The 17,387-nt window shown below is 43.8% G+C and overlaps 1 protein-coding gene across 1 annotated transcript in view; it reads right to left on the bottom strand.

The window, feature by feature from the left end:
- Window positions 1–17,387, bottom strand: part of LOC131692636 (serum response factor homolog) — a 629,792-nt gene that overhangs the window by 540,919 nt on the left and 71,486 nt on the right. The window contains exon 2 of the mRNA XM_058979791.1: window positions 8,727–8,975. Coding sequence (XP_058835774.1) covers window positions 8,727–8,975 — 249 coding nt within the window. The remainder of the gene's footprint in view (window positions 1–8,726; window positions 8,976–17,387) is intronic.

Below are 17,387 nucleotides of genomic sequence, written 5' to 3' on the forward strand. Positions count from 1 at the left end.
CCGACAACGACGACGACGACGGGCATGCTCAGCTGGGTATTTTTCCGTTTTCGGCTCATTAGGCGCCCATGGAGACGGGCGGTACTTTGCGCCATTCGCTGCTTGCATTCGTCACTCAATTTCCGGATGGTCAACTCTTGACACCTCACGCCATTGCCGTGACGAACCCGCAAAAAAAAGAACACCCATTAGGCTTAAAAAGCTTTGTCCAGATGTTTACCAACTGTGACTTTAATATAATTACTACCAATTAGCGAGCGGGCTTCGGCACTGATGATGATTACTCGCGTCAAAGTTTGACACTTCTCCGAAATCAATATTTGTCTTTTGGGATCTATTCAACCGGAACTCCAGGGATGGGGGAGGGTCGTCGAAGCTCGGTGAGGGAGTGCGAATTAGTATTAGCATGTCTGCCGCAGCGAAGACCACCGCGCACCGAGGCAATTAAAAAACGACAAAAGGTGAAGCTCGTCGCATCGGAGTGTGTGTGTGCGGTAGATTTACGTCCTGATATTAACCATTAATCGCCGCCCGCCTAGGGCTCCGCGATGCGAGATTTCAGAGATTCATCATAAACTTTTGAAGTTTCACCTTTTACGCAAGCCCCGCCACTCAGTATTTATGTCATCCACAAATTACACTTTCATTCGAGACGTCCGAAGACGCTTCGGTTTTTCAACAACTTTGCGGCCGATTGGATGCGAGGCGATTCGACCGGCTGGTCCGGGGTTCGAACAATTGAAAAGAGAAAAAATGTCTCTTTTATTTATTCGCCCAAGTACGATTTCAATTGGTCCTCGGTCCATGACGAATCATTGCTCGCTTACGCTGGCAGTGAAATTAAAACGCGCGTCAGCTACCAACCGACCGACCATCAGACCCTTCATCGACGGCTGACGCTGAGCAAACCGCAACAACGACGGCTTAAGTCTGGCTGCTTCGAAGAAGTGGTTTCACGAAACGAAGATATGATTTGCCAAATTATTGAAAATCTTGGTAAATTGAGGGGATTTGGGGAGCGGGAGTTGCGAGACGGCGTTTTTTGGTGTCTTGGGTACGCGGGGGTAGGGGCACGAAGAAAACTGTTTAAAACCGTACGGGTTATTGTTGTGTGAGATCTCGATGGAATATTTTATAATTATTATTTATAAATAATTTTTTTTATGCATATGAGACTTTTCTGCTGTGCGTCTTATTTATTGATGCACGGTGGGTGGTGTTTTCGGAGAAATTAATTTATTACGCCAAACGTTAATATATATTTGGTCAATAATATTTAAATATTGGGTCAACTGATCAAGAATCCGACAGCACCGATTATGACAATAGACACACTGTGCTAATTCCGGTGAATATATAAATACTAAAGCACCTTTATAGCCATTAAATAAATATACGATCATCAAACTATTGGACAATATGGGATCTAAGTTCGACAAAAGGTAAGTTATTATGACGAATTGACGGACAGTGACAGTGCAACTGACATATTCCAAAACATAATACCCATTTTAAAAAAAAAGTTATTGAATACTAGGTTTTTCACCGAGTTGTCCAGTAAATTCCGAAAAAATAATAAAAACAGATATTAGAAAAAAAATAATATTGATGCTAAAAATAAATTCTATAATTTGCTGATTGCTTCTGTTTGACAATTCGGCCACTGACAACAAATTGGACATAATAACTCAACAATTGAATTATGACTCAATAACAGCTTTTTTAGTCTGGTATAAACTTATATCGGTTGAAGTTTTGATAATCATCCTTTTTAATGAAATGGCTTTATAATTTAACCTCACTAAAGAGTCTATGAAAACCATTTGATTCCACTATCACTTCATTTGAATCAAAAGACCCAGTGACGTTTCCAGAATGCAGAAAATTATGGGCAGTGTTGCCCACAGAATGCACTTTTCCGTTGGTCCATTGGATTTAAGTTTTTCTTGCGGATGAGCTCTTGAAAATTGCCATTTTTCATCTGGCTTAAGAGATCTACGGAAACTAGATAGAATACGATTTAAAGGGTGTATGGAATCAAATTAGATCACTTCCAAATTACTGTTAAATTTTTCCTTTGAGTATTTTCTATTCACATTTTGGGTAAAATTAGTTCAATGTGTATTGTTTACATTGCGTAAGTTTCACTAGCAATTCGGCAACCTTTGCGAAAATGGAGTCGCAAAAACATCAGCGGTGGAAACAAAGTTAGCTAGAAGCCGGGAATGGTCCAATCTACGGTAAATCATGTTTAGAAACAGTATAACGGACGTTTGACTGTCGATAGGTAGGCAAAAATTGGCCAAAAGTGATCTTGGTATAGTGTCACAAGCGGCTAGTAGAAGTTTTCAAGAGTAATCCCAACAGTGCAGTGAGAGGGGTGGCTAAAAACTGCATTTAGGCAAAGTTTTTGTGCGCGATAAAAAAACGTAACGGTATCGAATCGCAATGAACGGAAGAACAGAGTGGGGAGTTCATGCACCTCACGAATGACGAGATTTATATGAAAGCAGATTTCCGGCAGCTTCCTGGTCTCCTTTTCTTCACTGGTTATGATTAATTCGACGTACCTGGAGATGTTTTAAAGCAGAAGATGTCCAAATTTGGTGATTTAAATTTTCTAATTTCTATTGGACGAATGGCGTCTTTATTTTTCGAGGATTATCGCATTGTTAATGCAAATATTTCGGGTATGGTGGTACTTGCTTAAGCGGAGAGAAGCTTTGTCAGAAACGACGTACACATGTTTCACAAAAAAATCAACAACCTGAGGGGGAAAACCACTTCGGCACCGGCCATGATTAAACCTTTCATGCCCAACTTTTTCTAGTGAGTATAGTCGAAAACTCGATATCGCAATTATGTTGCTGCTGGGCAGTTTCATATCAGATGATTTGAAGTTCCGTAGTCAGATTCACAAAGATCATAGGAAAAAAGCTCAGCGCGCTGAATAGTTGCCATATGGCAATTGAGATTACAATGGTAGATTGAAGTCATGGTCAGCATGCCGCAATGGAGTTCTAAAAAATATAGGATATTTTTCGAAATCACATGGAGCGATTGTTTTAGAAACGCCTTTGTTTCACAACACGTAGACTTCTCAGACTAGACACCATGTCATACACGACTGTGATCACCATTTGTGTATGACTGGTATCAAGATCAACATGGTTACTGTTTCAAAGACCAATAACCTGCAGTCTGTATGCACATTATAGTGTTTGATAGGCAGCAGGCCCTCACAAGGTAGCAGTCGGAGTTTTTGTGAAAGCACCAGTCAACGCCACGAGCACATTTGTTTTAGATTTGACTGGACCGTCATCAAATTTTTTATTTGTGACCACACAAGGCATCTGTATGACGTGGAAATCCAAATCCAAGTTCCAAGATGACAGACCGCCGCCATGAGGACAACCGCAAATACTCAACTTCCTTATCTCTGGTTGTCTCAGCGACGAGCATAGAATGCGGTTACTAAGCATTACGTTTATCCAACCAGAGATACATGATCAACCCGAACTACATTCCAGAATAGACTGGAAAATACATTGTCAACATCACCCTGAATATTTAAGCTGGTAGGTACTATACTCATGGCTTCTTCGAAGCTTATTACCCCCCCGCGGGGGTTTAACCTCAGCTTAAAACTAACTAAAAATAGTTGTGTTGATGTGTATAACACTAACTTTAAAAATACCTTTTTCTAAGCATTTTATTCCAATTACATTATACGACAAGATCCAAAGTTGCTGAAACTGTAGGTAGGTGGATAGATGCCGATTTTTTCCAAAAACTTGTTATTATCTATGATTAGTTCATATTATGGCATAATAACAGTGATAGGAACAATAAATAATTTTGACCAGAATTCGACCCCAGTTACTCCTCTGTTACAACCTGGAAAGTGTGTGTCGAAGAGACAATTGAGAACATTTTTTTATAGAGCAGTTTTTTAACAAATTCTAGTGTACATAGACCTTTTTCATGAAACTGCTAAAGCTTTATTTTCCGAAGTTCAAATCAATTTTCCTAGAATGTTTAAATACGACAGTCTAATTACCTGAAAAAGGTAGTTAGCTAAATCACAGCCTACATTGATAGATTTTATCATCATTCGATAATTTTTTTCAAAGTTGCGAAGATATATGAAAATTTTACTTTTCAACTTTAACTGAAACTATTCCTGGCAGCACTGTACTAGAGGAATCGAATCAGACTAATTGCAATAACATCAATTCCACGGATAATACTTATAACTGCGGCTGCTCAAATGTAAGGTAATAGTCATTAGCCCTACATGTTTTTGTGAGCAAATCTGGCTTACACCAAAAGTTATAGCTGTTTAAAAATGTAGTTTTTAATAAACAACATGGGCATGAAGGGGTTAACCACCCAGACGGGAATCTGTTGACTAGTCGTACAGGGTGGAGGTGGAAGGAGCACTTTGAATTGTCATTGAATGGTCAAACGAGTAGAGAAGGCACACACAGAATGAGGATGGCGGACGATGGCTAAGCTATGAATCCACCTATCCCGATCAGAATGAAATAACAAGATTATAACAGAACACAATTTTTGTAACATATTCTGTTATAAATTAGGTCTCGTTAGTAGTTAAAATAACAGAAATTTATAACAAGTAACAATGCGAGATATAGTTTTGAAATATTTCTGTTATGTGTTTCTGATCGGGATGTCAGACGAAGTGCGAGAGACCATAGGAAATCTGAAAAACGGATAGGTTGTTTGGAAGGACGGCATCCTGACTGAACTTCTAGTAGTCTAGATCTTCTTCTAGTCTAGATCCTCTATAAGATACTCTCCCTTGTTCTAATTAGTAAACTGCACCCATTGGCTGAATCCTTCCTCGTTCAATACCAAAACGTGATTTGAGCAGGTTAATAAAACGATGGTCCAGATGTTTACACTGAGACAAATCCTGGACTGATTCCGGGAATATAAACTGGCGGACTCACCATGTTTGTGAGTTTCAAGTCGGCGTACGATTCAATAAAACGAAACAAACTGTTGGTTTCCGACAAAACTGATTAAGCTGATTCATATGACGTTAGATGGATCAAGATCAAGCATTAAATTCGCCGGAGAGACATTCTAATCGTTTGTTACGATAAATGGTTTAAAGCGGGACAAAATACTGTCTAATCTATTGTTCATCATGACGCTCAAAAGTACAATGGGAAGATCAGATGGGCAAAAGAACGGAACCCTCGTCAGGAGATCTCACATGCTTATTAGCTTCGCAAATGACACCGACACCGTTGCCTGTACGGCCATGAGATACGGAGATTTATATATACATAAAAATATGATAAAATGTGATAGGAATAACAAAATGCTCTAGAATCCCAGCTTCTCGTACTCTAACCAAGACTGCAAAGATTCTGTTTGATTACCGAGATTTTTGCACATTAGAGAAACTACAAAAATGTATGATTTGAGCCACATTGGAGGAATATTATTAAAAAATTTCAAAACCCTGATTTCCTTTATTAATCAAGAACAAACTTCAAATCAAATACTATGGGTATTTCCTTAAAAAAAGTACAAACTATAAATTTCTAAAAGCTAATTCAAAAGCAACAGCATTTAATGTATATCTACCTTATATTTTCTCATAATGACAATTACAAAAAACTTCAATCGAAGTGGGCGTAGGTTAAATATTGTCCAAAGGATGTGAAATCTGGCATCTGAGCTCACTTTGATGATATGTCACATTTGGCCTTTGAGAATTAAAAAAACCGTGTTTTTACAATGCCCTAATATACAAACATATTGACATTGAAAGGTTGATAAAACATGGCATACTACAGTGTACTGGACATGTAGCGTGATTGCCGAAAAGACATCAGCCAAAGTTATGTTTAGTAGAGAACCTGGAGAAAGGTCATCAAGTTCGGCACAGACTATCCGCACTCGCTGGCTGTATGCCTACGAGGAAAATACGCATGCGGCGGTCACTGGAGAATAGCGGCCCAAAATCGAGCAAAGTCAGAAATACATTGGGATATAGTTTGGTTGGAGTACCCGGATAGTTCATAATTTTTCAGAATGACTTTCTGAATCACATGAACATTGTTGAGAAGCCAAAAAACCGATTCAATTCACCTAGCAGTGAGATTGAATCGTCATCGACACTTATGAACTGTTTGGATACTACACCGTCTATCACGACGACGTAAGCCGGAATGTACACACGATATTCACAATTACGTTGGCCAGTTTGCGATCCGTGAGAACGATGCGTAATTTCACTCACACTAGCAAAATTAGTCAGGGTCAGTCAGGTTTGTGCTTATCTGAGTTACTCTTAGAGAGCTTCCGTGGACCAGAAAAAATTACAAACCGATCACCTGGATGGTCGCACTATTGTCCGACATGCGGAAGGTTGTAATTAGCATTTATTTATGTCGAGTACCACCAGTACCAGTACCAGGACCGGCATCCATGCTGCTGTATATAGCAATAAGCAAATAATTCGCCTTTGTCGTGCTGCTGTTTGTGTGCTTTATGCAGTTCTAAGGCGGTTTACTGGTGCAATAATAAACGAGTAAAAATTACGTAAAGTGCAACCAGCAAATTACAGGCATTGACACAGTTGCGTGTTGTGGGTGCTGTGGAGGCTCATTCTTTATAACTCAACAATATGTTCGGACGTTTTACGTGGTTGTTGGGATACTTTACAACACATCCGAAAAATTTGCTTTAGTTGTGTAAGAATTGGGCAATTTAATTGAAAATCCGCATCTCCCTACCGTCACGAGGGTGGTTGATGGAAAGTCGCCCTGTAATCACACACGAATGCAATCAACTACTTGCAAACTGCAATAAAGCAGTTGTCTAGATCGACTTCATCTTTTTCGACACCTGTAATCTATCCTTGTGAACATAAATCAAACATCACTAGCACCGTAAGGAGTAATGGTGCAGCAATAGCCGAGTGTCACATCGTAATGCGCGTTTAAATTTGCAGAAATTCTCTAAGTTGTAAAACCTTCCCAGTATTCCATAGAATATTGTTTTCTTCAAGAACTTTCCTGACATTCTTAAGATTTGCCTCAAGGCCATAGCATTTTTTTAAAACTCGCACCTATGTTTTGTAGAACATGCTGGAAGCTGGCAAGCACTGTACCTTTCATAGAAAATGTCTAAAATATCATGGAAATTCTTTGATTAGTGCTGAATTTTCGCGCCTTCCGCACGACTTTCTCAATCACCATCTCTGAAGTTTATTGGTCCTTTCTGGAGACTGTTGACATACGCTGGAGTTCAATTAAAAGGCATTGCAATTTGTGGAACTTTTCTGAATATTGAAGATGTAGCATGAGATGTAGAATAGAAGTTTTGAAAAATGCTGTCTCTACCTTTTTTGTGAAGACGATGACTATTTTTTGCTTTTATAGATCAAATTTGTGGAGATTCTTGCAGCTGGTGTTTTTATTGTAAGTACCATATCCTTGAATATTGCATTACAATCATTTTTTAAATTTCGATTGAGATTTGTGTTGAAGAATGGGCACAATTTTCCATTTTTCGAAAACGGAACGGATAATAAACCTGACAAACGAAATAATGCTCGTTTCTTAGGAGAATCGAAAACTTATTTTATGTCTCCTTGTTATGTGAAGTTACGTTGATCGCTTTGGTGATGATATCAACCAATTTTCCAACGCAGAATTATTCAAACAAGCAATAAATATTAAGCGTTAGCTTAAACCATCTGTGTCACCCAGAACTACTCCGAGAACGTTCGCCGAGAGCAAACTTGTTGGTAGAATGCACAGCTACTATAGTTCACCAAAGCGTATCTGAAGTATCTTAGTGATTTGTCTTTAACAATGCATAAACCATTAGAGAGACAGTCAAAATATAACGGTGTTACAAGGGGTGCCAGTTTTTTACAAGAAAAACTTGGTATGGGGAAGTGACTTCCAAGTATTTATCTAGGTTAAATCTGAAATGTAGTTTTGTTGCATATTCTGGCTCATAAGAATCATCCAACTGCAGGCAATCTTTAAACAGGGTAAAATGTAAGAGACTTCTATAGAACTGCCCGAAATTCAATAGTTTCTAATTAAATTCTCGTACGGTTCACTGTAAGAACTTTGATGATCGATTTTCAAGATAACTCCTCGAAAGTGGCTGGTCTGTGGATCAAATTCATTGAAATCACAGACCGAATCCGCAATTTACGAACCCCTCCGCTAGTTCCACCCACCGTGTTGCATCGATGACTCAAGCCGAGAAAAGTGAAAGAGGATCTTTTTCGTCGTAATTTTTTTTTCCTTAAATATCTACACTTTGGTCCCCGCACTGTGGCCCCCTCTCTACCACCCCGGAGTATTGGGGGCAGCCGCGCACATCTCACCGGGGAGAGGGACCCATACAAACAATAATTACCATAACAATAAAGCCAAATAAATCGGAACGAACAGAGGAAAAAAATACTAAACGAAGAGTCTCCCCGACTACCGTTGCGCATGCGCGTGGGTCATATGGGCGGTGTGGGAGTGATGCGGGATGTGCGAATGGTGCGAATGGCCCGAGTGCGGAGAATAGGTTTGCGCATGGGACAACGGTGAACCCTGCCCACTGACCGGGTAGGGTTGCTGCATCAAACTCTGATCGAGCCCGTAGTGCCCGGATTGCGGATGCGCTAGGTGAGCATGCCCGTGGTGTCCGTGGCCGTAAACTAGCTGTCTTACTTTCGAATCTTCGTCTCCGATGTTGTAGCTGAGTTCGGTTTCCTCGAACCCGGTGGCAGACATCCGCTGATCGCCGGTCGACCCGGTGGGAGGATCCGGCGAATTCAGACAGGTCTGGATGAGCGCTTTGCCCGCTTCCGACGTGATCATCGGTTGCAGTTTGCGCGTCGCGAACGTGTACACGTGACCGGTCTCGGAGGCCACCAGCAGCATTACCTGCGTACCGGTTAAAGTGGAAAGTTCATAGGCCTGCAAAGAGAGAAAAAAAATCAGGATTAATAACCACTCTACTCTATAAAATGGATGCTGTGATGGTGCAAATATTTCAGTCATCAGCCGAAAAGAGACTTCTCGCTCTACCCTAACAGGATCAAAACCATTACTTTCTATCGCTTGTTCTGACCTCGCCAGGGCACACGCGAAAGTGTGAATTTATGTTTTAACACATGTTTTTCATCTGCACATAATTCTTCCATCCCCCAACCATCCGCGTCGTAACTCGAACAAAAGATCGCGCAATTTTCTGCAAAGCATCCCAAAATCTGTCCGTAGCATGGATCCATTTTCGCACCTACCATCCGCCACCGCTGCCGTTCGGCGGCACAAACCCATCAGACTGCGGGCCCAGACCGCGATCTGATTCACACTTCTTGTCGTTGTTTGTCGTTCTTGCTGCTATTATTGCCCGGCACGCTCGGCATGTTTGAACTTTAGGCGTGCGCGGTCCAGAGGAAAAGGCTACCGCGAGAACATAATCCCTCTCCCTTCTTCAACTTCCATGTTTCATGATGGGTGCCTGCCTGCATTTCTGCATCACTCGATGAGAGCAGGGTGTTGAATATTGAATACACTTTCGATCGTGTGGAATCTCGAGCGGAAGAGCGGTATTCAATGGTCACTTTTGAAATACGCGCGCAATGTTGCAGAAAATTAGCATAACCCACCGTCCCGGATGGAACGCGGTGCGGATCAGGTTCTCGCAACAATGCGCGGCATCCCATCGACGATGAATCACGGTTGATGGGAGGGGCGGAGAGCGGAGAGAACGAGAGTGAGAGGTGGCCAGTTGCAAAGGGGACTGGGTAGTTGAGAATTTAAACGAGCCGAAAAACGACTTTAGAGGTGTAAAATAAATAATAAAGAGGATTTACTGGATTAGGCTGGGAGAACTGGGAAGAAATTATAGTCAGGGCGGTGTCAGAAAAAAGGTGAAATTAAAATTCACGGCGATTCAAAATTTGAGATAAACTGAAGCTATTTGGATGATTGGGTGTCCACGGAAAATTTGAAGTAAGTGTAAATTATTTTCTCTTAGCAACCTTTCAACTACGTCTAATGTCCCATATGGAAGCTAGCTCGTACTTTGAGTCTTCCTTCTTTACTTTAACGTGACATAAGATATTTAATCTAGGAGATCTTATAAAATGATCACAAATGGTTAAATTAAGGTGAGATGTACAAAAACATAACGAAGTCATAGTCGAAAGAAAATGCTGCACTACGAAAACAGGTTGTGCCACCTGTTTTGCGGCCGAGCCGCGATGCATGCAGTGGTAGTCGACCTTTCCAAGATAGTTTTTTTTTCTCGGAATCACTATGTTCAATAATTATTGCATCCATTACAGGAGACTACAATCTCAATCGACTTTTCGCAGACCTGTCTTAGACCCACAGTGCGCGAGGTGGAACAGTTGATCAAGGTGTAAATGGAGCCTGTGCTTACAGAAATGACACACATACAGTTACACCATACGAGGCAAGTAGTACTAATAACGTTCAACTCCTTGGCTGAGCCAGAAAACTTCGTAAAGAAAAACAGCAGGTAACACGACGTCGAATACGAAAATGTCAAAACCAAGATTCCCTTGTATATGAATAATTTAATTATAACACAAAAAAGCGCCACGATTTGGCACGGCGCACTAATACGGATTAAATTAACCGATTCATCTCGAAGTATGGAGAAATGGAATTCGTCACACTTGGAGAAACTTTTTCCCCTGGCATATATGGTACCACTGTTTTTCATAGATAGCTGGACCGATTTGCACAAACTTAGTCTCGCCTGCTATTTTGTCGATCGGAGTACCGGTTTCGGAGTTACGGGTTGCAGAGTGCGGCCACACAACAATTTTCCATGCAAACTAGCACCACCATGATATCAAAATATTGCAAAATTACGTGGATTTGGCAGTATATTTTAATAGTGACTAACCAGATTCGCTTTGACAACATTGGTTACCTAAGACGACCTTGATTACATATGAGCAGTAACTGAAAAATGTTCAAAGAGGGAAGGAGTAAATGAAAATTTAAAAACCGAATTTGTAATTTTGCTGTCAAATGTCACACGAAACTTCGAGATTTGATCTGGTTGATTTGCACATTTCTCATAAAACACAGAGGAAACCTCCGAACACCATATAATATTCAACTTAGTTCGTCGAGATCGCAAAACCTTCGTGTGTACGTATTTTGTAATAGTAAAGTTTAAAAAGCTACAAAAGCCTGGTTTATAGTGCCTTGGTACTGTGTGGGACCTTACGACTCGCTTTGGTGCGTAACCACTAAAACCACTAATATCCCTTTTTCGCCCTACTTCTCCACGAAACTACATCAAGGTATTGCTTCGTGGGGAGAGGAAGAGGCTTGTTGCGCTTTCCTCGAACCTCTTTCTTTTGCTCACAAACTTTCAGCTGTTATCTCGGAGCCTCGCTTGATCCATAATATGGCTTGACCTTTGAGCCATTTATCTCTCGACTCTTCCTTTGGTTTCTGTCTCCATCTATTACGTCGCCATTTAGTTCTCGCCTCAGTTAGTTGTTTAGCTGCTGATTTCCTGAACTATTTAGTTTCGGTTTCCGTGGGTCTCAGCCTTATCACGATTTATTCGAATAGTCCTCGACGGTGAACTCACTCTACTCCGACTGAGAGTTCCCCGACGAAGGAATTTCTCCCGACACCGATACCTGCTTCCTTGAGCCAATTAGTTCCCAGCTTTTTCGAGATCCACTCGGATATTATCCAGCGGTGAAACTACCTTACTCCGACTGAGATTTCCCTGGTAGTGGAATTATATGAGCCAATTAGCTCCCATTTTTGTCGTGGTAACGTCGGAAGTGCACGGCGGTGCATCTACCCTACTGTGAATCGCTCAGCAGTAGAATTCTCCCGATACCGAAGCTTATTTTCGTGAGCCACTTAGCTCCCCCCTTTGTCCCGATCTACCTGATCTAGTCCCTAGCGGTAGACCTGGGTTACTCAACGGGCCAGCCAGTAGAAACTGATGTCTGTCCAGCGATTCCACGTGGAGCGTAGCTTCCGGTTTACTGGAGACCCAACGACCCGCTGCCTGGCTGTTCGACGCAATCTACTCGACCTAGTCTCCGGCGATGGATTTAGCCTGCTCACGAGCTACACGGTAGGGTGTCGAGGTCGGTCCGGCGATTTCGGTGGAGCCAGGCCTTCGGTTCGCTGGATCCCCGATGTGCTGAAACAGGTGCTGCATCGTTTACTACTCAACTGGTCCCGGCGGTAGATTAAGTCTACTACGGAGGGTTCGCCGTAGCGCTGCTTTGTTGGTATTTCCGCTACTCCTCTGCAACTCGGAGAATATATTCATCACTACTCTGTTGACCGTATTCTAAATATGCTCATCGTGGCACATTCGAACTACTTCGAATCTAGGGCATTCGTAGACCACGTGTTCCGGGGTTTCTTCCACTTTCACACATTCCGGGAAAAGGGGTGACGAAGTATGTCAAAATCGATGCATCTACTTCCGGAAGCATCCGTACCCGGGCAAAAACTGCGAAAAATGAAAATTCACCTCTCTTAGCCATCGAGTCCGCTCTGACCAGTCTCCTTGTATTTCGTTTATTCCTCCACTGGTAGCATTACGTTGCCTCTGCCAGGTTCATCAGCAGTTGCTGACCAGCACTACCCTACGGCTTGTGGTGAACCAGTTGCAACTTGTCATCACCCATCCAGGTTCCTAAGATGCCTATTGTCTCTGTCGTCAACATCTCCACTTCTTCGAGGGTCTCGTCGGTTATCGTCGGTTCAGAACGTTGTGTCGAGTATGGAGCCTTGAGATAAGCTAGCCTTGACCCTAATAGACGAGCACTTGGTCTGAAAGTAATTTTTCAAAACCTTGCACAAATTGTCCGGGACCCGCATGCCGTGCAGTGCTACGGCGATAGCCATACAGCTAACGCTGTTGAACGAGTCCTTCACGTCGATGGTTACCACGACGAAGTAGCGATTACCGCTTCTCTTTTGCTTCGATGGATTCTCCGCGCTAGCGACGACTGTGCGAATGGTGCCGAGATCCCTTTCCAGAGTCCGATCTGCCTCTGCGATATTACGTCATTCCTTTCAGCATATTTCGTCAGCCCGTTGAGGATGACACTTTCCAGAAGTTTATCAAGAGTATCCAACAGGCATATAAGCCGACACGATGCTGAATTTCCTGGTGGCTTCCCTGATTTTGGCAGCAACACCAGCTTCTGAATCTTCCATCTATCCGGGAAGTGCCTTCACCCAGGTATTTATATAGAGCTATCCTGAACATGTCCTAAAGCGCCAGAATAGCTGTCTTCAGAGCCATGTTGGGTATACCGTCCGGACCAGGAACTTTTTTCGCTTACAGTCCTTTTGCCACTATAAGGAACTCATCGCTGTAGACTCGATTATCACCAGCATTTCCACCGTCTGCATCAACGTACGGTGTAGGCGGCCATGCGGTTGGGTCCTGCATCGGGAAAGACCCTTCACGATAATCTTCATTTTGCCAACGCACATTACGACCGGCAACGACATACGGCAACGACGTACGTTTAACGCTTGATCCTGGCCAACACGACATGGGAAGTATTACCCCAGGGGTTAACGTCTACTTCTTTGCACAGCTCCTTGTAGGAGTTGGACTTGCTTAGCATTATTTCGATTTTAAAAGCGACCCTGGCCACCCGATATGTCACCTTACACTCTTCTCTGTCTCAGATCTTACTCTCTGCACGCGTCTTCTGGCTTTTAGGCAGCCCGGAGGGTGCTAAGCCTTTCGTTCCACCAGTACGCCGGACGCTGATAGTTCCTTGGCATTGTTACGTTACGCTCTATTTGTCATTTTTTCACTGTGTTACACCAACCTTCTTAGGCTTGTTCGGTTCCTCCTCGTCTCCTAGTCTTCCCTCTACTCTCTTCACTGAACGGGAATACCGATAACACTTTGGCGTCTCATGGACTTCCCTGATCTGTCCGGGAACGTAGCCCTTGCTTTTCATGAATTCGTAATTCTCTTCGATCTTTTATCTCAGCTTCATCACTTTAGGAAACCAAGACTGCTGGTCTTCTTGGGTAATATTTGACATCGACGTGTGCACCTGAAACTCTGGCTTTTCTTGGCATCGTATTGGTTTGTCGCAGCTCGTGCTCGGTATGGCCTCTTTGAACTGCTCTTGCTGCGGCTGTTGTTGCGGTTGCATTGGCTGTTGGTCAGTTTTGCTGGGTCGGCGACCTTGCTAGCCCACCTTTGACGAACGGATTCACCACACTTGCTTCGATAGATTTTTTTTTATTTTTGTCTTCTTTCAGCTTTTTCGGTCCCAACCCAAGTCGCTATCTACGCCCGTAGTAAGTAGTCGCCTCTATATGATCCCATGGTTACCTTTGCAAGCAATAAGGTCGCATGCGAGGGTAGACGCGGTCCTTCATGGGGTACCGCGGTCAGAGTCGGATCGGCTAGCGCCAGGGACATTCAACTCAGCCTACTTTCACCGGCTAAGAGGTGTGTAAGTGTATTTTTAAAGAGCAGTAAAACCATTTAAAAAAGCCCTAAGCAGGAAAAAATGTACGAAAACCAATAACTCAGGGAACGGGTTTGGGCTGCCACCCGACCCGCTAAAACAACTGCTCTAGCCCAGAACACTACCCTACGGCATTACTACGCCCTAGTAGCAATTCAAGTTTTATGGTAATCTTGAAGACCTTCTTAAAACTTAGAATGCACTTGTAGTGTGCTATAAAACTAGAATTGATACTTGGGCGGGGAGGGTCATTTTTTATGTGCATAGCACCCACTCTAATCCAACTACTTAGAATTAGTTCCTTCAGTAGGGTTACAGCACCAGTCCTTGACACCAGATTGACAGTTTTTTCCTGGCAGTCGGAAAGCTAGCTGTAGGTCGAGACTTAATGTTCTTCCCCTACGAAGACAATCTTCAGATTGTCTAATTTACCGGGGCCTTCGGCTCCCTTGTGCCATTCAGCACCGCAACTCCCTTCTCGTACCATTCAGCACCACTCATTCCCAGTTGTTTCAGTACACGTTGAGCTCCCGACTTGTTCGCGAACTACTCGGTCTAGTCCCCGACGATGGACCTAGCCTACTCCGACGAAGAATTCCCCGGAAGTTCTCCCGAAACGGAGCCAACCAACCAAGTGTCGAGCTCAATTCGGCGAATACGGTGGAGCAGGACGTCCGCTTCGCTGATGACCCGTAACTAGTGGTGTCTCGTCGCGGTCTACTCAGTCTAGTACCAGGCGGCAATTCTAGCTTACGCCGACGGAGAGTTCTCCGACGAAAGAAGTTCTCCCGATCCGATTCTTCTTAGTTTTCGCTATATTTCTCTCGGATCAACCGGTAGTGTGCCGTGCTCGGTTCGGCGATTCCGGGTGCAGCGTGGCGTCCGGTTCGGTGGCGCCTCGGCAACCTATACCCGATGCTTTATCGCAGTCTTCTCGACTTGTCCCCGGCGATGAATCTATCCTACTCTGGCAGAAAGTTTCCCGGTGGTGACTGCTCTCCCAAAACCTTTACTTGATGTTCGTCACGCCATTTCTGCTGTAAGGCGATCATGATCTGCGCCATCACTCTGTTGACCGCGTTCCACGTGTTTACGTCGCTTGTCATTCTTTTTTTTTATAGTAAGACTGGAAATGCTTCAAAAGTCTGGCATGTAGTGTATTGGAACTGTGTGGGACTCACGACTCACGTTCGTGCCTAACCACCAAAACTCTCCTTACTCTGTTACGCCCTTTTTTTTCACGGAACTTCGTCAAGGTATTACTTCGTGGGCTTGTCATTCTGTAGTCGACATTATCCCTGTTGATGTCCGGCCCTCCCGTTTCGAACATTTCTCTGTGTGTCGCTTCGAACATCGGACGTTCAAAGACCACATGTTCCGGTGTCTTCTCGACGTTCTCACGCTCCGACCACAACGATGAAGACACTCCCTGAAGCAGCCGTGGCCCGACAGGAGCTGTGTAAAGTAGAAGCTCACCTCTCAGTCTCATGTCCTGTTCAGCTTTTTACGGCTCCGCACCGCACCCAGGCAGGAATTCCATATCGCATTATCGATGACGAAACAGTAGATAGAAGACGACTCGTGCTGCTTCTCGAGCCGCCGAAGTTTAGCATGATCGTTGCCTTCGCCGACTTTTCGCAGACGTAGTCATCGTGGTTGTTGAAGCTCAACCGGTCGTCGATTATCATTCCCAGTTGTTTCAATACACGCTGCGATGCAATCACGTGCCCTCCGATGTCGATCTGCATCCGCTAAACCGCTTTACAGTTGCTCCGTCTTGTGGCGAGCTATTTGCAGCTAGCCCTGTTCATCCAGCTCTTAATCGCGTTCATAGTCTCCATCACAGACACCTTCACTTCAAACCCACGATTTTCAGTTTCTTGGACAGTCGCGGTATTAAGACCCTATCGTACATCCTGTTCCAAACAGTTGGACCGAGAATGGAGCCCTGAGCCGCCCGCTGTGATTCGTATTGACTACCGCTCTTCGCATGTCTCGTACAGCAGCACTCAACTCTGGAAGTAGCTCTTCAGGATCCGGCATAGATTGTCGCAAACCCTCATTTTGAGCAGCGCTGTAGCGATGGTAAATGCACTCTTCACATCTATCGTAACTACAGCGCAGTATCGATCTACTCTTCCTTCTGTTTAGATGCCTTCTCAGTACTCTCGAGCACTGTCCGCCTCAACTGTCGATTTTACGAAATCCGAACTACATCTTGTGCCTTCCACATATTGGGGAAGTTCCTTTCATTTACATACTTCAGCAGCACCATCCTGAACATGTCCGGATATGCTAGAATTGCAGCTTTCAGTACCACATTTGGTATTCCATCCGGACCGGGGGCTTTCTTTGATTACGGGCGCTTCGATGCTTCTGCGAGCTCATCGTTAGTCACTTGCCGATCGTCCGAGTTTACTCCTTCTTCCGTCGCCGGACGATGTCGGCGGCCAGATAGTTGGTGCTTCGGGAAGTGACCCTCAATGATTCTGTTCAGCTTACCCCGGCACATTTCGGCTGGCTACGATGAGTCCTTCATTTTCGCCATCACGACTCGGTACGCGTCATCCCAGGGATTGGCGTCTACTTCTCGGCCCAGCTCGTTGTGGCAATCTGACTTGCTAAGCCTGATCTCCCGTTTTAAAGCGGCCCTAGCTTCCCTAAACGCTGTCTATCTGGCTCCGATGGCCCGCCTTCTGGCTCTGAGATAAGCAGCGCGTAGCGTACTAAGCGTTTTGTTCCACCAGTAAGCTGAACGCCGTCTATTGCGGAGATTCAGTCTTCTCGGCATTGTGGCGTCACAAGCCGTCACAATCCTTCTTGTTAGATCAGCCGCATCCTCGTTCTTAGCTGA

Source organism: Topomyia yanbarensis, chromosome 3, assembly GCF_030247195.1.
Source record: "Topomyia yanbarensis strain Yona2022 chromosome 3, ASM3024719v1, whole genome shotgun sequence".
NCBI classification, from domain to species: Eukaryota; Metazoa; Arthropoda; class Insecta; order Diptera; family Culicidae; genus Topomyia; species Topomyia yanbarensis.